At 39.0% G+C, this 21,137-nt stretch overlaps 1 protein-coding gene and 1 long non-coding RNA gene across 3 annotated transcripts in view; one reads left to right on the top strand and one right to left on the bottom strand.

The window, feature by feature from the left end:
- The window catches only part of ETFA (electron transfer flavoprotein subunit alpha), a 34,501-nt gene extending 26,314 nt beyond the window's left edge, over nucleotides 1-8,187 (bottom strand). For both annotated transcript variants that reach the window (XM_075208428.1, XM_075208429.1), the window contains exons 1-5: nucleotides 8,086-8,187; nucleotides 7,719-7,868; nucleotides 6,671-6,752; nucleotides 6,330-6,412; nucleotides 5,389-5,488 (exon numbers count right to left, since the gene is read on the bottom strand). In XM_075208428.1, the coding sequence (XP_075064529.1) occupies nucleotides 5,389-5,488; nucleotides 6,330-6,412; nucleotides 6,671-6,752; nucleotides 7,719-7,868; nucleotides 8,086-8,121 (451 nt within the window). In that variant the 5' untranslated portion in view covers nucleotides 8,122-8,187. The remainder of the gene's footprint in view (nucleotides 1-5,388; nucleotides 5,489-6,329; nucleotides 6,413-6,670; nucleotides 6,753-7,718; nucleotides 7,869-8,085) is intronic.
- Nucleotides 8,188-8,201: 14 nt separating this feature from the next.
- On the top strand, nucleotides 8,202-15,935 carry LOC142152125 (uncharacterized). The gene is made up of 2 exons (XR_012691297.1): nucleotides 8,202-8,306; nucleotides 15,712-15,935. It is a non-coding gene; the product is annotated as an uncharacterized LOC142152125 (long non-coding RNA).
- The last annotated feature ends 5,202 nt before the right edge of the window (nucleotides 15,936-21,137 follow it).

Here is a 21,137-nt window from a genome sequence, read left to right as displayed (position 1 = left end):
AATCCACTCCACTCCGCAATATCCGGAATATTCTACTCTGCCAATAGTATGATCCTGCTGGTTTGTTTCATGGCCAGGGCACTTTTGGTGCCCCCCTGATGATTGAGGTGTGCCACTGCACAACTTGTCTGACTGGATTTTTACAGGCCTTTCTCCCAAGAACTGGCACCCTCTGACTAATACATTGAAAACGATTCTGAGTTCCAGTACATTTATTACTGTACTGTATTATAACCGTGGAGGGGTGGGTGGCTTCAACATACATTTGCAAATGTGTGCAACTAAGACTTTTGCATTTTTATCTACAGTAGTAATAGCAGATCTGTTGCTGGCTATAGCAGTGTGCTGGGGGGATTTGTCTGTGTTTGTTCCTTTTAGGATAACCCCACCCTTTCATGCACCTGATATAGCCTATAAATTGATTTGAGCAACTTCCATTTTCTTTCCAGTACATTTATCAAAGACCTTGAGGCAGCACTAAAGAGAAACTGCCCTCCGCTGCAAATACTGGCATCCGTTGTCGCTAGTGTTCAATCCCAAACAGTGAAGTAGTGACCGCTATTGTGTTGTCTGCCTACAGGCACCAGAGGAGTGACTACAGCACCTTTGGGGAGTCTGACGATGGCGAGACTTGTTACACTTCAAAATTCTTCCGAACTGGAACTCCGGAGTGGAAACATGCAAATTGCATTGTCTCAAAGGTCAAGACCACCTTCCTAAGACTTTAATGCAAAAAATGAACAAATGACAGTTCGCAAGCTAACACTGACTTTTCAAATCAGAGAGAGGTTCTTGCCAAGATCAACTTCTGCCAGGTGTCGAAAAGCAACCCCAGGAAAACAATCTGCTGGGATGGTATCACAATGGATTTCTTGTAGTTGATGATCCAACCATGAAATTCTAATGTTTGAGCCTTCTCCATAACATGAGCCCGCAGCAAGGCCAGCCAGCCAGCCTTGATCAGCAAGGAAGGGCAGCACGGTGGCGTAGTGGTAGCACTTCTGCCTCACAGCACTGGGGTCATGAGTTCAATTCCCGACCATGGCCTTATCTGTGTGGAGTTTGTATGTTCTCCCTGTGTTTGCGTGGGTTTCCTCCGGGTGCTCCGGTTTCCTCCCACACTCCAAAAACATACTAGTAGGTTAATTGGCTGCTATCAAAATTGACCTTAGTCTCTACCTGTCTGTCTCCCTCTCTGTCTATCTGTATGAGTCTGTCTGTGAGTGTGTGTCGATATTAGGGAATTTAGACTGTAAGCTCCAATGGGGCAGGGACAGATGTGAGTGAGTTCTCTGTACAGCGCTGCGGAATCAGTGGCGCTATATAAATAAATGGTGATGATGATGATGATGAAGGAAGGACAGTCATCATGTCATGATCATCATGAACAGTCTTAGTATCTATTGTTGTCAGGCTGAAAGGTAGAACCTGAAATTGAAAATGATGTGATTGAACAGAAAGTCTGAGAAGGCACTGGTGTTCCTCCCAGATTTGAGCATGCAAGTACGTGTCTTTGATGTCCATGGACATAATGAACTTCTCCTGTTCCATGCTGTTGATGGCAGACATCAAGGACTTCATCTTGAACCTGTCCACTGGAATTTGGATGTTCAGGAATTTCAGGTTCAGTATGAGATAAAATGATCATGATCATTCCTGTTTCTGGATCAAAAAAAGATACAAGTAAAAGACCAATCCCTTCTGCTCTTCCAGGACTGGAACAAGTACCCCAGAGCAAATCAAGGACCGAATGGCTTCCCATAGCGCAAAATGGTTTATTACATTGCCAGGAAGGCCAGTAGTGAAAAACAGTCTGGCTGGGGATTTATGATGTATCCCCTACTTACGATTCTTCTCACCCAGGCGTCTGAGGTGGAACTGAACCACTGGTGCCGGAAAATAAGCAGGCGGGCTCCAGGAGATCCCCTGTGGGCAGCATTCTTGTCATGTTGATTGTCTGTCTGAAGGCTTTGGAGAATAAGTCTCTGCTCCATTTTGTGGTGAGCAAACACAAAGAGGAGCGGAGACTTATTCTCCGGAGGTCTGACTCCTTGCTTTCCCAGAGGAACAAAACCTAGTTCCCTTAAGAGTGGGGGCATTATCAGAGAGAAAGGAACTCTTTCCCTCTGGTGAGGGAAATAATGATATACAATTCAGAATTGAACAAGACATTCACATTGAAATGGCATCAAAGGAGGCATCCTTCAGATATTTGGAGGTTTCATGCATATGTTCCACCAGATTTAACAAATCCAATCTGGGCCTACCTTGTCCATTGCTCTGAACACCTCTCCACTGCCATACTGACCCAAGCCTAAGAATAGTGTAAGGGAGGACAGGTAAACAGACATAAGGGCGACTTCAGTCTTCCTATGTGTGCGATCCCTTAAGGTAGCAGCTTTCAAATTCGAAACGAAAAGGCAGCTATGATAGCAGCTACTTAGGCAGAAACTCCCATTTCACCGTATCCTTGCTAGGGAGAGGATGAAGGGATTGCAGACTATTTTATGCCATTAGTACATAGCACTTGGATAGCTTAGCCAGAGCCCCCTCATACTGGACCCACTGGACTAAATCACGGACAGCAGAAACGCACAGACAAGTATTAGAATGTGGGGCAGATATAGCTTTATTGTTTTGCCCCCTACAAGCACTAATACTGATACATACATGGGTCAGTCCACATCAAATGAACACAATATTAGAAAAAAATTCTACCTTACATTCTCTAATGTCAATTAAATTTGGTATAATAAATGCTGCCATGAGTTTAAAGAAACCCCCCAAATCTTAGGCTGATTTGTACACTGGTTTTGAAGTTATATGCCTTTAAAGCTGTAATTCTTTTAGCGAAAAACTTGCTAACGTTTTTTTAAATTGCATTTGTAGATCACCTGATTGAGCTGGAGTTGGATGAGGTCTCATTTTCAACCTCTTTTATGGGCTTTCATATGATATATAATACAGCAGTATGCTTCAATAAAAATTAAAATATGTAAAATTTTCAAAATCACAATTTTGATTTTCTCAAAAAGCCATATTTTTTAATTTTTTTAAAAACAACATCTCAAAAGTTGTTCATACCGTTGTTAATAAATCCCCAAAGTTTTATTTTGGGATCGTCTGCTACAAGAGCTTTCAGTTTGAGCGATTCATGAAAATTGTATTTATTGAGGTACTACACATCTGGGAAAAGCAACAAAACAATACTTTTCCAGTTCACTTCATTAGAGGAATGCACGTTCCTCTTCAGGTGTGTTTGGGGACGAGATTTTACAGACAGCACCTGCTCCCACTTCTGCGCAGGCGTGTAAACTTATGTGAAAAGACACTCTACGTGGAAAGACACTTCAATTGTGTTGAATAGACCCGCCTTTTACAGGGACAGGATAGGTTTGGGTGGGCTTTACTTAATGAAGAAAAGCTCCTTGGTCACCAATTTAAGCCCACCCAAGCCTTACCTGACCCTGGACAATTTGTGTCACATTTGAAAAGGATGAGTGTTTAATTACAGTGGAGTATAAGACTGGGAGAATGTGCACTGGGAGCAGGGAGGAACAGCAACATGGAGAAGGGATGCTGGGAGGGAGAGAGACAGCAGACTAGGAGCAATACTGTGCTCATAAGAAGCCTCAGTCACCCAGCCAGGCAGAGAAGGCACAACAACCCATGAGGCTGCTGCTGATCTACACGGGTCAGAGGAGCATGTGATGGGCTCCTCCAATCAGAGCTCAGCATATGCTCCTCTCACCCCTCAGCAGAGTCTCATGGTAATTATTTCCATGGACTCCCCGGCAACCCAGTCTGAGCCTGCTGTGGTGTTTAAATTGGTTTAGAGCAGTGTTTGCAATGGTTGGTTTTTAAATTGGTTTAGAGAAGTAAAGAAGAATGAAGATGGAGGAAAGTGACAGGTACCTTGTTGTTTCAACCCATTTAAAAAGGCTAATCATACTTCTAATAAGACGGGGTTGAGAACTGTTTCAGAATAGATGTGTACATTTTTTTATGAAATGCCAAACGTTGCAAAAGTTTGTGCCAGCTGCAGTAAACAACTTGGGACACTTCGAAAAGAGCAATAGGGTCTTTGTTCAGTCCACAAGATAATGTAGTATCAGCTCCCACTTGCTGACATCAGAGGGTATGTAACTGCTGTATACGACAAGAAATGGTGGCTCGCATTTATTCTGGATAAAGATGAAAACATTGATGAAGTGAAAATTACATTCCTCCATCTAACTGGTCCATCACCATCTTTTTCATACCCAAGGAAGACGAATGTTTTATGGATTACTATGGTAGATGTTCTGTGTAAGGTGAATCTGCTAAGCCTGATAGGTGGAATGTACACCCTTCCTGAAATGGAAATACTAACAACAAATGAAGCCAGTTCTAACACATCAAATAGCACCATCCATACAGAGCAGCAGCACCAAATGGTAATGAGTAGTAAGCTCTCTTAAACAATGTGAAAGACATATAATTATCACAAAGGTTTTAAATATTTCAGTATTAAACATACTGTGTCATTGTACATAATATACATCAAAGGGATTGTTTAAGGAGATAAATGAAAAGTAATGAACAGGCCTAGATAGTTCCCATTTTCATTATTTTAACAAACAGTCCAAAATGAAAGCACCAGTAACAAACAATCCCATCATGATCCCAAAATAAAAACGTTGTGGATTTAATATCAGTATGAACAATTTTTTAGATGTTTTCCAAAAATTTAAAATATGGCTTTATGAGAAAATCAGAATTTTGAAAATATTAGTTTTTTTCGTTTTTACTGAAACATACTGCTGTATTATATATCATATGAAAACCCATAGAAAGAGGTTTAAAATGAGACCTTATCCAATTCCAACTCAATCAGGTGAGCTACAAATGCAATTTAGCAAGATTTTCGCTAAAAAAGTGCAACTTTAAAGGCGTATATCTTCAAAAGCAGTGCACATATCAGCCTAAGATTTGGGGGGTTTCTTTACACCCATGGCAACGTTTATTATATTGAATTTCATTACAATCTGAAATGGTCAGTTTGAAACCCTGTGTTGATTTGGCGTGGAATGACCCGCTTCTCTCAATTTCAATATGCCTGTCAACACTGCCATTTTGCTGTATTTTACTTTTTTATTTTTTTTATTTTAATCCTCCTTTTAACTTCCTTCTCAACCACGGGGATTAACTGTGCTCTCTATATCCTTGATAAAGTTTGAATTGTGTGTTTCTTATATCAGTTACATAAAATATCCATCAATCTGAAGCAATGTCATTTTCTTTTTAACATAATAATTACAAAGGCCCTGCAGAGAAAAATGCAGAGGGTACATCTGCAGGTATATGAATACAGCTCAGATATAAAAAGAAGACCGACAGATTACTCACCAGCATAGATTGTCCTTACGAATGTATCTGGAGACTTAATGTCAATGACATCAGAAACTGGGGCTACATCAAGCTTAGCTGCTACTCTGGGCAGGAGATTCTGGAAAGTAAATAAAGATACAATCACAGACAGATCAACACAGATAAAGAATAACTATTTAAATGGCATGATACTGAACAGTAATTACTTTGAAAAACGATATATACTTCTTCTTGCTAAATAAAATAAAATGTTCCCATCGCCCGGATGCATAGTTAAAGCTATTTCTTTGTAACGGCAATAAGACATTCTATCAGTTTTAGGTCATTTAATCACTAAATCAATTGCATTTAGCAATGTGTAACTAAATATTTATAGAAAAACAAAGTGAAAAAACACACATTAAAAACAGGATATATTTTCCTTAGTTTTGAGTATATAATTCCCAAACACTACGAAATCCAGCAATTGGTCATAATGGACCAATTGCTGGATTTGGCATGTGGCCAATTTGGAGCATGATCCTGATGCTTGGCTTAATGGCTGAGAAGGACTACACATTGTGGCCAGCTTAGCACTATCATCATCATTTGTATAGCGCCACTGATTCCGCAGCGCTGTACAGAGAACTCATTCACTTCAGTCCCTTCCCCATTGGAGCTTACAGAGGGAGAGGGAGAGGGAGAAATCACTGTGCCCCCGTGCTGCCCATAGCATGAATTCACTACTAATACATATATCCAATATCAATAGGTCTCTAATTTAGATTGCTTGAACTTCAGAAGTTACCGCCTTACATTTTTTTAAACTTAATGTGATTAATATTATAATGAATTAGTGGTTAATTGTGTACTGTAGACATATACCGATGCTATACCGAGCAAATCAATTTAGACAGTTACTATTCCCCCTATCATTATTCTAACCAATATAAGAGGACACACGCACACAGTACACTCACCTTTCCAAAGGCTGATGCTCCAGCACAGATGTGAGTGAAACTGAACTGCTTCTGTGCTTCCAAAATCAAGGGAGTCAGCTCCTCTGGTAACAAGAACAATTATTATTTATTTTTATTTTTTAAATCATACATTTAAATATAAGCACTGAATAATTCCAAAATGTTCTATTCAACTAGGAAGTGGTGATTAGTAAACATTTTTGCACATGTTAAGAAAACAAAAGATAAAATGTCAATACCAGAAGTAAAGACTTAACATAAAATGAGAGGAAATAAGAAGAGAGCAGGTGGTTGAATGAACCAATTTGTGATTTTCAAAGTTCAAAATATAAAATTCTTACCTGGTAGGAAACCTTTGTATGCTTCATGCTGAGCTACAAACAGTTTGGAAACTCCTTGAACCTTTGCCAACTGCTCTGCAACCTGCATATAAAATAACATTACAAATAAAATACATTTTTTAAAAAATAAAAAAAAAAGTGCAATGTTGTAAACTATTGGGTTAATCATTCTACTATCAATTATGGTAAGATACAGAAATTGCTACTATTGCTCTGTGCTGTAGTTATGATGGTATAAACGATGCCACACTACATAAAAAGCAGAGCAACAAAGATAAACAGCAAGAAAGATTCAATTCACGCACTCTAGCTCTATTTAACAAAACTGTATTTGTGTTTTAGCTAAAAAAAAAAAAAAAAAGACACAAGACAAAACAAAAACTCGCACAAGAAAATAAAAAAAAATGTGAATAAAGCAAAGAACTGACAGGTTCATTTAGAAAGTGCATCTGCCTAGCATCAGCAATGAAGGGAAATTGCCATAACTAACTACACCCCCCAGTCTCTGCTGGTTAACTCTGGGTACATTCTCCACCAGTCGGTGCGGGTGAATAGCCTATGGCGTCCCATGACATAAACATCAAATAGTAATGTTGTGATATATAGTGCATGAACAAACCTGTAAACTCTATATGTGCTTTATTGCGTAACAAAAATGTGCACGCCCCTGCATACTGCTAATTATTTTATCGTATGATAGAACACCCACAAGAACCCACACAGCTAGAATTCCTGTTTTCTCCAGCACCTGAAACACAAGAGCTGTGCAAAATTGTGTGCCTTACATGTAGCCCTATATGTGTCTGACCTTTCAACATGGCCAATATCTATTGATACAAAACTCTGCTCCTGAAACTCCTCCTTACTTTCTTACTGCAGTAAACATGGCAATAATAAAACAAATTTAGACAAACATTACAAAGCATTTTGTAATGGGTAAAATCTGTAAGGTTGCTCTCTCATTGTGTATATCAATAAAGCACACAAGTTAACAAAATAAATAAATAAAATAATACTCATATGCACTGGAGATGAAAGTAAAACATACCTTTGAGCAGTCAGTCCCAGCCACCAAACAGGACACATCCCCTCCAATTCTCTTTGCAGCAGATATGGCACTGAGAGTGATAGGGGTCACCTGCTGTGTGTCATGTTCAGCAATAACCAGAGTGCTAAGTAACCTGTGCAGGGCAGAGGTCTAAAGAAGGAGAATTTATTATTGCATACAAGTAATAACTGGAACAATAATACACTGGATGTAGATCATAAATGCTACAGATGCCCATATTTTATTTCACTTCCATTATAAGCACACACGTATACGCTTATTTCAAACATTATAAATCTTTAAATACACAACAGCCTAACAACATAACCTGCCTAGCTCTGTAACACATACAGACTGTAGATCTCACCCTCTGTTGTACGCCGGTGCTCAGAGCTCGATACATTTCAGACTCAGAGGTGACCGTACAGTGACGTGTAAAACCTACGACGGGGGAGCGCAAGAATATCACGTCACACCATTCTGCCAGGCCTGAGAGAGCAGATCACGTGTGCATGGAACACATCGGCCAAATGGTTCTGTATTAGATAGTGATGAGACGCTGCTGCTTCTGTGAGACATGTAATACAGGTAGTGGTGCCGGGAAGAATAAGAACTGCATTATATCCTTATTACTAATAGAGTTGTCAATCATTACTTTACAAGCAAAAGTCGTCTCTGCCCACAATATCTATAGAAGCCCTATCCATTGTGTGTGTTTTGTCCAACTGTAGTCATACCTGTCCCTCTAAAGAAAAAATATAAAAGTCACATGAATATAAATAACTGGAAATGCACAAAACACATCTGACTCATCTTAATGTCTATCTACATACATACATACCTACAGGAATACATACATACAGAAAAAAAATTATTACTCTCCCTTAAGTAAAGTTCAGTGCCAGAGTCAAAATTATTAAAATAAAATATATCAGACACACAAGACATGCAAAAATAAAAGAAATGTATTCCTTTGTAGCCGCAATGTTTCCAGACTTGTTCATTCTCATATATAAAGTCAAAATGGAAATTTAGAAACAGTGACGTGCATACCTGCCACTGTTGCATGTGGCATTGTGAGTGTGTTCTGAAGGTAGTTGGTCCAACGTTAGGAAGCATTGGACATGCTCCCGATTCAGAAGTGGAGCAACCCTTTTCTCGTGCATTTCACACTGTTTCTCGCATGCACTATGTCCAGATACCTCAAAAGTTGTGAGGTATCAAGAGACAGACTCACTGATAACAGAGATTGAGAATAACTTCCAGTTTTCAATAATCTGGCTCTATCACTAAAGAGACCAAAATGCACTGAGCCCTGTGTAAAAAGCTAGTCCGCTGTGGTTTCTGTATTGGTGACATTGTTTACCAAGTGGTGAGTTGATGAGCAGTGGGGAGAAGTGCTGGTATGATATATAGCCCTATACTGGCCCACTTTGACCACTGATGGACACATCTGCTGCTGTGAACATTCCAATAATCTGATTGGCTACTTCTTCTATCCCCATCCACTTAAAACTGAGGTCATCTTGGGTGAGAAGGAATTGAATACAACAAGGTGCTCACTCCTTAGTCTCAATGTTTTTCTACAGTGGGCAGACATGGGCTTTAAGCCTATGCACCATGTTAGTTATGGTGCATAGGAATGGCTGGAACAGCTGCACAGCTTTAGCTGGGCTGTCAATAATGACATGATCCCAAGGCCCCACTACATGAGAGAGAGAGTCAAAGAGACGTGAACACAAAAGGTCACAGAGACAGATTTATGCCTGTTTTTGGGCATATCTAAAAAGAATAGTTTGATCATGTGAAGTTCCACTCTGGTCAGACTGTTAGGATGTGACAGAAGGAAATCTGCTTTCCAGGGCGCCCTTCCAGCCCGCCTGCAGTGAAAAAATATATCTTCTCTGCATGTGCAACGTGCCTCTTTATATTCCAATCCTACTTCTGAACACAGCTGGGATCGGAATAGGCGATGGGGTTTGGGGGAGCAGCCCATGTGCAATGAAGCCCCAAAGGGGGGTAATGGCAGAGGTAGTGGGTGTGGTGACACTGAAAACAATGTACCCATTTACATGTGTTCTAATTGCATGAAATATGATAGTAATATACATGTAAAAAAACAAAACTAAACAGATAATGGACTATCATTAACATATGGTTAAAGATGACTGAACAAGGAAATTACTAACATAGAGTATTTTTGGTCCCTCTTTAATTATGTTTGTTAGTTGGTATTATATAACAGGTTTGCAAAGAAATTAAACCATGGACCCATATTAAATGGCTTGATTACCAGTATTGTGGGTCCATAGGCTAAAAATCTCTGCTCTAGAGTATTCACCTCCATACTAGGCCTGTAAGAAAATGTATATCATCATCATCATTTATTTATATAGCGCCACTAATTCTGCAGCGCTGTACAGAGAACTCAGTCACATCAGTCCCTGCCCCATTGGGGCTTACAGTCTAAATTCCCTAACCCACACAGACTATGGTCAATTTTGTTAGCAGCCAATTAACCTACCAGTATGTTTTTGGAGTGTGGGAGGAAACCGGAGCACCCAGAGGAAACCCATGCAAACACGGGGAGAACATACAAACTCCTCACAGATAAGGCCATGATCGGGAATTGAACTCATGACCCCAGTGCTGTAAGGCATAAGTGCTAACCACTAAGCCACCGTGCTGCCACATATATGGTTAAATATAGGCACATTGTCATTAGGGGCAAGGTAGTCATCAGTGTCAAATTATTGGCCCTTTAGCACAATGGCTAGAGTGAAGTGCCTTCAGTGGGACTGGAAATTGGTGCTGTCATCTGGCATCAAAGTCTGTATTAAATCCTCTTTCTATCACCATTGAAATTAGTCCTATAATCATAAATGTATAAATTGTATGCCCCAATGAGGTAGATGCAGGCCCGGCGCTCCCATTAGGCAAGGTTAGGCACTTGCCTAGGGCGCCGGGCTCTGGAGGGCGCCACAGAATTCTAAAAGACTTTAAAACTGTGCGGCGACCGCTGACCATACCTGTCACGGCTGCCGCACAGCATCAGATGAACGTGGAGGGGGGAAGAGGCTATTTTGTCACCACCGCCGCCTCTCTGCTCCGTCTCCTCCCCTCCACTTACTAGTGTCAGTGGAGGGGAGGAGACGGAGCAGAGAGGCGGCGGTGGTGAGACAAAGTAAGGAGAGGAAGGAGGAGGGCGGCGATTTTTGCGGGGGGGGGGGGGGGGGGCTTTTTTTAAAATGCCCAGGGCGCAGTGGACCCTAGCACCGGCCCTGGGTAGATGAGCAATACATAGTATATTCCTCCACTGTAAACCTTGATGGATAAACAAGCCTGTCCATTTTTACCATTTAACTAGAACCCAACTGCATAAAATGAAAGAGCTCAGGAAGGCATTTGCAATGAATGATAAATCATAAGCATTAGCAAGCATACGAGTCAGGACTGTGATATAGATGGGGACATTTTCAATAACTAATAATTATCAACATCTAGCAAATACAGTGCACCCACTATATACCACCGGTTGGCAATATTTCAAAAGTGACATTAGATGACTAGGATAGAAATAGGAATTTTAATGTTAAAGGGGGACTTTTTCATTTTAGGTGGAGTATTTATTTATTTTATCAGGTGACATAGACCATACAATGCAGATTCAACTGACGTAGTAATTTCAGAACCATTATACAAGTAAAAAAAGGTCTACATTGAGTCCCACTTTTATTTATCTTGAGGGAGCCAAAAGAATAATAAGAAACTATTAAAGAAGGTGCAGAATCTCTTGTCGTAACCTTTTTATTTGTTATCATTGATTTATATAGCACCACCATATTATATAGCAGGGAACACAGAATATTTATCATTTACATCTATCCCTGCTCCTTTGGAACTTAAAGTCTTACTTTCCAAGCACAAACTAGGGTCCATGTTTTAGTCTGCAAAATTAATCTATCAGTATGTTTTTGGACCATGGGAGGAAACCCACGCAGATTTTGGATGACATACAAACATGTGGAGAACATACAATAATATAGGGCCCTAGTTGGAATCAAACTCATGACATCTGTGCTGTGAGGAGCAACTCCAGAAAAAGCTAAATTCTTAGGGATAGAGGACAGGACAGAATGACTGTCAAAGCACGTCATCTGGAACCTCAGAGATATGCCAGAGAGATTCTGCCAAATAACTCCACTAAGAACCTCAGAAATATGCAGGTCCCTCAGGTAGGTTCACAGATTATTATGCCATCTGGTTCAGTTGGTTAGAGTTACAAGAAACAAGTAGTTATTATCTGCGAGGACATAAACCATATTAATTTATCTCACCCCGTTCCCGTTGAAAACTGTTTAACGTGAATAGTCCCCTCTATCATAAATTTGGCCACAGACCCTGAGATCCCCCCGTTTCTTCCCACCACCTTACCATCTCCTATCTCCATACCCTCTACCCCATGTTGCTGTTTTGTTATATGTTTTTCTAACATGAACTGGTTTAATTATATTGGAGTATGTACTATATAGATATTCTAAACACAACTGGTCATATATTCTATTCTCTGGGCCTTTCCTTATTTAATACAGTAATTAAAATATTTTTCCTTCGTTTTTTGGGGAAAATGCGCAGGACTGCTGTTGTTATACGATAATGTTGAACCCCGTGTTTTATTATGTTAATTGTTACTTAGGCCTCATCATATGACATGTTGTTTTTCCATTTGTTTTTTTCTCAATAAAAATTATTTAGCAAAAAAAAATATGAAGGCGGTGTCACAATCGGACGTGGAGATGCCGCTGACTGGTATTGACTCTACTAGACAGGAAGGCGCGGAGTCTAACATACCCCCCGGTATTCACCAGGGACCCATGCGAGGAGGTATGGGCTTGGCTGCGTGGGGCACGCAGGTCGCGGTCCTTCAAGCTAGCTAACTGCAGCAGGAGTAGTCGTACGGTCCGGGTCGTAGCCAAACGGTACACAAGGGTGATCCAGAGGGAAGGTCGGGAGGAAAGCCAAATGTCAATCCGAGAAACGAAGAAGCCAAATCGCTGGACAGAGAATGGTCAGGAACAAGCCGGGAGTCAAACACCAAAGGACACTAAATATGGGAGCAGGATACAAACACTGGAAAATGGTGAAACCAATACTCAGGCACCAGGGAAGGAAAAGGAGGATCCTTATATAGTAGGGCACTGGCCTTGATAGGTACCTGCACCTGACCGCCGATATAGCAGAGAGAAGCGTAGCAACGGGACGCGGCTACTGCGCATGCGGAAGCCGGAAGTACGCCCTGTTGCTAGGCAACGGGACGAGGGTCCGTCAGAAAGGACAGGCGTCCGTTCCCGACACCTGGCATGGTGCGGGAGCGGCGCCTGACAGGTGGTGAGGGTCCCTTTCCCCATAGCATAATACTTATAATGTGCTGCAGGTACCATGTAGTCCCGTAAAGATTAAACAGTTGGTCAGAATTGAGAGTTTAGAGACGTTCAGGTCAAAACAAAACAAATACAAGGTTCAAAGGCAGATACATAATCAAATAGCGGGTATTAGATAATGGCAAGAGCCATTACACCATAATCCAGCAAACAGGTTGGAAGCAGTAATAACAAACAAATTTATGGCATCCAGAATCTTTATGAGTGTAAATGTGTCAGGGAGGTGTCTGGTGGGTGCAGGACAATACAGTGTTCTGAAATAAGATTGGTCTTGTCCCGCTCTGTTTCACACATGGGGAAATTGCCTTGATTTCTTCCCAGTCAATTAATGTTATCAATAGACCCTGCCTAGTAAATATTAAGGCCAGGTACCCACTGGTATTGCATCTGCATTTCTTAACGCTACTAAAATTACAAGTGAAAACACATGTCAAACATGTTTGTCACACTTTAGTTTCTAGCATTTGGAGCTCACTGTAGGTGGTACACGCATTGTATACAGGGCCATTAGATAAGCGATAAGCCCCGTAAGCCTCTTTATATTCCAATCCCCCACTCTGAACAGACCAGGGATCGGAATAGGCGATGAGGTTTGGGGGAGTAGCCCATGTGCAATGAAGCCCCAAAGGGACTTCTAACGCAGTGCGAGAACAAGCTAATGGTAGAGGTAGTGGGTGTGGTGACACTGGAATCAATGTACCCATTTAAATGGGTTCTAATAGCATGAAATACGCTAGTAATATGCATGTAATAAACACTAGTGAGTATGAGACCTAGGGGTATTAGAAAACAGTTTTAAAGATGTTGATAAATACTCTGGAAATATTCACATCAAGGAAGTATAAATGGAGTGTGTTATGGCATCCTGTGAGTGCCTATGTTTTTTAAGATGGCTCACTCACAGAATAAAGCAGAGACACTTAAAAAGAATAAAAAATAAAATAATGTACACAAATGGGGCCTCATTTAGAATTAGGTGAAAAACAAACAAAGGAGTAAATTTACACCTTGTCAAAACTATGCTACACTGCAGCAGACAAATGTAAAGTGCAGACAGATTTAGAGATGGAAGGGGGTGTGTCCTGGCTCACCTCTAAATTGCAATGTAAAAGTAAGCTGCCCGGTATTTGCATGCTATATGTAAAAGCAGCTACTCCATAAGTGGAGTAATGGTTTTTATATGGTTGTCCTTTAATTATTTAATATTAATAATTTAATAATGAATTTACCTTCAATTTTGCAAATCACAATTTTTGTAACTTATTTATATAAAGGTAATGCAGCAATTCTATTAAGCACTGGGTGGCTGATTCATTAAAGCAAAACAAAGTGAGTAACTTTGAACCGTGGCAAAACTATATCGTATTGGAGGTGGAGGTAAATTTAAAATGTGAGGACAGATTTATAATTGGGGTAGAGCCTGTCCTAGATCAACTTTTAATGTCAGTGTAAAATAAAGTTCTCAAGTATTTGTGTGCTACATGAAAAACAGCCAGTATTTTATTATGTGCAAAATAATAAACTAATTTGCACCCCTTGCATTGTAACAGGGTTTACCAAGGTTCAAAGTTACTAATTTATTTGCTTTACTTTCCTTAATGAATCAGGCCCTAGGTGTATTTCTTAGCACAAATCACTGTGTCAGGCTATAAGAAGAAACTTGTTAATTGTAATTTCCTTGGTTTGTTTCTTCAGGCTGCAATTAATGATATGTCATTATGTACAGTTTCCACAGTGACATGTGACTACCACAGTAACCTCAGTCACATCACACTTGATATAGTGAGCAGAAAGGCTTTGGAACGCCCCTCTGAGCTCTGTCTGCATTGCAATATCCTCCCAATTTCTCTTCTCCTCTGCCTTCCCATAACATGCTAATAGTTGTGTGTGCTACTGGCAGCCATACTTGTCTATCTTCCAGGTAGATTTGTAAAAGAAGATAATGATTTGTAGGAGGACAGTTAAGAAAAATGCATTCTTAAATGTACTTAACTTGCTAGTTAAAGGAAAAAAAAATATGTGGAACTGCTGCTTTAACCCACCTTTCTTTTGGAAAATTGTCTGTTTAGAACATAGCTATTCAAAGTTCTTAAATATCGCTGCACACTTTTTTCTTGATTAACCAACGTTTGGGGATGAACCCTTAGAATTATTATTATTATTATTATATTTTATTTATAAAGCACCAGCATATTACACAGTGTTGTACATTACATACAATGACATGAAACTGAAGATAAAGATGGCCTTAACCAATGAGCTTAGAATCTAAATAGTGTGGGAAACAATTGATACATAAGTTAATGTTTTAAAAACTGTCAAACTTCCTACAGTTGAATGATGTCACAGAAAGGAGCACAGGTAAATTTAGAAGAAACTGTACAGCTGAACAAACAGTAAATTAAACATTTATTCATATGTTGCCTGTTCAGATGTATGTTTAATGTGTAGATGTGCTTAAGTTATAGGTTTATTTTATACATGCATCCATGTCTGACTAAAACTGCCTTACTTGTTAGTTATGTACTTCTTGTATGTTGTTGTTATTTCAGGTGGGAACAAAACACATTGAATTTATTTTAGAATTAAGCCACGTATTTAGGGTGATAAACCACTGTCGCCAAGGAGACGTTTGACATGCAGCGAGTAACCGCATTCTGAAGCTGTGAAGCTCTCCCAAGATGACAAAGTACAGTCAAAACAAATACCCATTGTAGATTTGTACCTGCTGCTGAACCTGATTTGTGAAACAATTAAATGCATATTTTTGAACAAAGCTAATGTTATATAGTGAACATTGTATCTGGAGAGGCGGTATTAGAGAAATATTTCATTTAGACCAGGGGGTAAATGTATTGTTTTTGTCGATTTGATGTTGGTATTTAAAATGGCAATTATATTAAAGGCTAAACCCACCGGCTTTTCCTGTAAAAAAATTGCTGTTTTAAATAACTAAATCACAGAAAACCGGAGGTTTTAGATAATATTTTGATACATTTACCCCCCAAAAGTAAATGTTACATAGGTTCACTGTAATACTGTATTTAATGGTGAGTGAAATTATAATCATTTATGGAGCAAATTAGAAGAACTAGAAGGATTGAATTTGTGGGACAATACATACAATAATAAAATGTAATGAGAAATTATAACATGAAGCACTGAGAGCCATGCTAATTATTTTATATTCTGGTTGGTTATGTTAAACATATACTTCTTGTATGTTTGTCATGTACCACTATGCTGCTGTTATTTCTAGGTTAATGTTAGTAAGATGGGAAGTGCTACTATACAGAATAATACTATTCTGGAAAGATATGGACTCATGAGCTCTCCCAACATGTGGTGGGGCAAATATATTATCCTGTAATTCAGATATGGGAATACGGGATCACGCAGTGCAGATGAGGTTGAGGATTAAATCCATTATGAGATTAAAGCAGATGGGAACTCCTGTTGTTAGTCGTAAAATGAGATTCCCAACCATCTGTATGGGAAGTTCAAGTACCTGACAGAAGTAATGGTGTTGTGTATTTCACTACTGTGTTTTGAATGTATCGTACATTTCTAGTACTATAGATTTCTAAGGCATGCAGTAAAAATAGCACTGTATAACAATGTACACATATAATAGAGATGACACAGTTCATGCACCTCTAAATGAGAAACACATCAGAGGTAATTTGATAATTTGGCACTGCCTTCTATATGGACACATGGTCTATGTGCAATACAGAAAAGTGGGACAAGTAGAGTGGATGGTTACATTTACAAAGACACAGATTCATGTGTAATCTATATATATATATATATATATATATATATATATATACATATACATATACATATACATATACTTATACTTATATATTACATTTACCAAACATATTTAAAATTAAATGTTTCAATAATAATAGGATAAGTATGACAGCATTGCATTGAACTTTTGATTTACACTTTGCAAAGTGCTTCTACATACTGAGGTTCATGTAAAGTTGGGCGCAATAAAATAGGCTTTTTACTTCTGTGCATGCGCACGAAGCACTGGTTACGGTTGCAGGCGCAGCCATATGAAGACTGAGTACCATCTTGCGCTTTCAACTGTTTATGATCCTTTATGATTGAAGGGGTGGAACAGAGGAAGGATGGGTCTTGTAAGCACAGACAAAATACATTATCGTCATCACCATCATCATTTATTTATATAGTGCCACCAATTCCGCAGCGCTGTGCAGAGTATATTTGTCATTCACATTAGTCCCTGCCCCATTGGAGCTGACAGTCTATATTCCCTAACAAACAAACATGGAGGGAACATACAAACTCCACACAGATAAGTCGGTAATCAAACTCACCCAGTGCTGTGAGGTCGAGGTGCTAAGCACTGTGCTGCCCATTATGGGCATGTTTGTATAAATGTGACTTATGTAGATTTAGGGCTAGATTTACTAAGCTGCGGGTTTGAAAAAGTGGGGATGTTGCCTATAGCAACCAATCAGATTATAGCTTTCATTTACTTAGTACATTCTACAAAATGACAGCTAGAATCTGATTGGTTGCTATAGGCAACATCCCCACTTTTTCAAACCCGCAGCTTAGTAAATCTAGCCGTTAGACTCAAATGCACATGCACATGTCAGGAGACAGAAGACTTGCAACTCCATATGAGGTACATTGCATGCATTTTTATTGCATTAGTGTACTTGCAGCTTCATCTATTATTAGCTTGACACTTGGGAACAGATTTATCAAGCCTTCTAAAAAGGAAAGTGGACGTGTTGCACGTAGCAACCAATCGATTTCTAGGTATCATTTATCTAGTACATTCTAAATCAGGGGTACTCATGCCAGAAATGGCATGCAGTGCTGTGTTGTCTGGGACGCATGCGCAGCAGTTTCTCCCAGGTCCCGTTGAGGACCTGAAGACTTGTGTGTGGACAAGAGGTGAGTTGCACTCTCAGTTGGTTAATGTAGCATAATGTGAATTGGGGACTCTACTGTGTGGCATGATATGAATTGTAGGCACAACTATGAAGCTTTTTATGAATTGGGGGCACAACTATGTGCATGATATGCATTAGGGACTCTAGTATCTGGCATGATATGAATTGGAGGTTGTAACATGTGGCATGATATGAATTGGAGGTTGTAACATGTGGCATGATATGAATTGTGAACACAACTGAAGCATAATATAAATTGGGGGCACAACTATGTGCATGATATGCATTAGGGGCTCTAGTATCTGGCATGATATGAATTGGAGGTTGTAACATGTGGCATGATATGAATTGTGAACACAACTGAAGCATAATATAAACTGGGGGGTCAACTATTGTGGCATAATACGAAATGGGTGCACTACTGTGTGGCATAATATGAATTGGGGACACTATTGTGGCGCAATATGAACTGGGGGCAATACTGTGTGGCATAATATTAATGTTTAATTGTTGGACCCATTACTATTAATATTATCTTGACAGTAGCATCATAAAAAAAAAAAATCAAAAAAATAATTTAACACATACATATATATGTATTAATATTATCTTGACAGTAGCATCATAAAATAATAAATAACACACACACATATATATATGTGTATGTATATATATATATATATATATATATATATATATATATACACATACATACATACACACACAACTGGCACACCTGGGCTTGACTGGATATTAGCCAGCACACTGATAGAATAAGGTTGCCGACCCTTGTTCTAGATAGTGATAGAATCTGCATGGTTGCTATAGATAGCAACTCCCCATTTCCTTTTTAGAAGGTTTGCTAAATCACACATTTAATGATCTTGTTTTATAAAACAAAATCTCTTATTCCAGAATATAATTTGTCTCAATGACTCATTTATGGCATATAAATCACACTTTTAATGGTAAGATATTGCCATCATCTCTGGTTTTATATTTGTATTAGCCATTCATTAGCAACCAAGAGTCGGTGTCCACCTTCAGCATTTTTAATTTGACGTTTTGGATCTATTTTACTGTTCTAAACTTTGGAGATAAAATAGTCCTACTTACTTTAGCAGACATGTATTTCAAAATATCACAGTATTTCATCTATGAAACAATGTCATTGTTTTGTAAGTTGAATATTACAAAAATTGTCATTATATGTAATGTGTTGCCCAAAACGAATACCACTTGAACATTGCAGTATACTTCATTAGAAAAATGGTGCAAGTTTTGATTATACTATATATATATTTTTTCTCTGATACCTTTCATGTCTATCTTGCTACTTGTGGTGGAGCTTTTTGTCATAAACCAAGCCACTTCCATGGATAATAATAGCACCACTGACACCAGTAGGATGTACTGTACACTATAAACCAACATGACGTACATGGAAGGGCGTTATGACAATGTAAAACATTTGGGTGCTTAGATTTCCACACAAGCTGGAGAGTCCCAGGTTGCTGCCATATATTGTCACTGAAGCTATAGACCAGTGTTTCCACCACCTGTGGATCTTTCAAAATGTGTCAGTCAATAATCATTACACCTGTGCTCCTGCAAAGAGATATATAAAACATGCACTGTTAGGGGTACTTGTGGACTAGGGTTGGGAAACACTGCTATAGACAAAGCTACATCAGATAAATATTTGTCATATTTAAACAATTTTCTAATATCCACTCAGTGCTATATTTGTGGTGCATGGATATACACACAGTGTAAGGCATAGTGTTATTACTGCAGGTGTTATCATTCAGCTTGGACCAATATAAACCCTCTCAGTCAACCTTGCATTAGGATAAACATCTATGGATTTCCTTGATTCCATGATCTTCTAATTAACGGGGCAGATCTTTTCCGTTTACCCTGATTAGTTCATTAATGAACAGATTGTTATTACAATATTGGATTTTGACAGTCCCCCAAGATAATGTAATTTACTAATTGCAGTGTGAGCATGATTAGGCTTGTGAGGATTAGAGGTCTAGTGTCTTGCTGGAAAAATAATATTTGCTTTCAGTCATCCCTATGTATCGCTCATCAAAGCTGCCCTTGTGGTCCCAGGATATAGTATTATTACTGTACAGGATAAGCCATGCAGTGGTGTTACTGTGTCCTTGTTTTAGTGGAGAGGGTTTAGATGGCACCACATCTCTCCTGATAATAGAAACGTCTTTTCCATGCTCCTAGGGATTATCAAATAGCTAATTATGGACAGATTGTCATTAATGTGATTATAGATTGAATATTAACCTGACTCAGAATTGATCTGGACATTTTTAGTCTGCTGCCTGTGGTTAATTGGATTTAAGGCCCTGCAGACAGCTTGCATAGGACTTTAGTAGCTAATAGTTTGATCTCTATTTCTTGCAATCTGTACTTTATACTTCCAGCAGGCAGACAGGTCTCCTGCGAACACTGATATAACTTCTAATAGTGAAATAATAGATGTTTTGTGCATGAATAAGGGCAAAGCTTCCATCTACTATGCTCAGATCTTTTCAAATCAGCTCTAGTAGAGTCAGAGGCAACAAGATAAATGTTTCTTTGCTGTCTTCACATACTGAGTCCTGTTTGTGGATCAACCAGCAGCTGAGAGGTTACAGAGCTTGGGGCCTGTCTAGAAGGATGGGTTCACCATGTGAATTCATTATTTCTTCCTTTTAAGAGCACAGAGAAAAAAAACATCATATAAAATATTCACATGTGGAAAACATTGTAACTGTCAGAATGACATTTATTATTGATGTATCCATTAAGGATCTTACCCTGTCCAATAAATGCACAAATGTGACAAAAAGTTGAAATACAAATAACAGAAAGAGCAACGACCCCACTTCATATTTACAATAAAGATAACAAATATTAGTACATTTAGCTGCTGTTTAGCTAATAACAATTAAGTGTTTCTTGGGGTGATCTTAACTTATTTAAGGAATACTTTATAGTTTTCATTTTGGACATCACCGTTCTGGCTCTTA

The sequence above is a fragment of the Mixophyes fleayi genome, chromosome 4 (assembly GCF_038048845.1).
Source record: "Mixophyes fleayi isolate aMixFle1 chromosome 4, aMixFle1.hap1, whole genome shotgun sequence".
Classification (NCBI taxonomy): Eukaryota; Metazoa; Chordata; class Amphibia; order Anura; family Limnodynastidae; genus Mixophyes; species Mixophyes fleayi.
The sequence above is the reverse complement of the archived record's forward strand: the minus strand, read 5'-3'. Positions and strand labels throughout refer to the sequence as shown.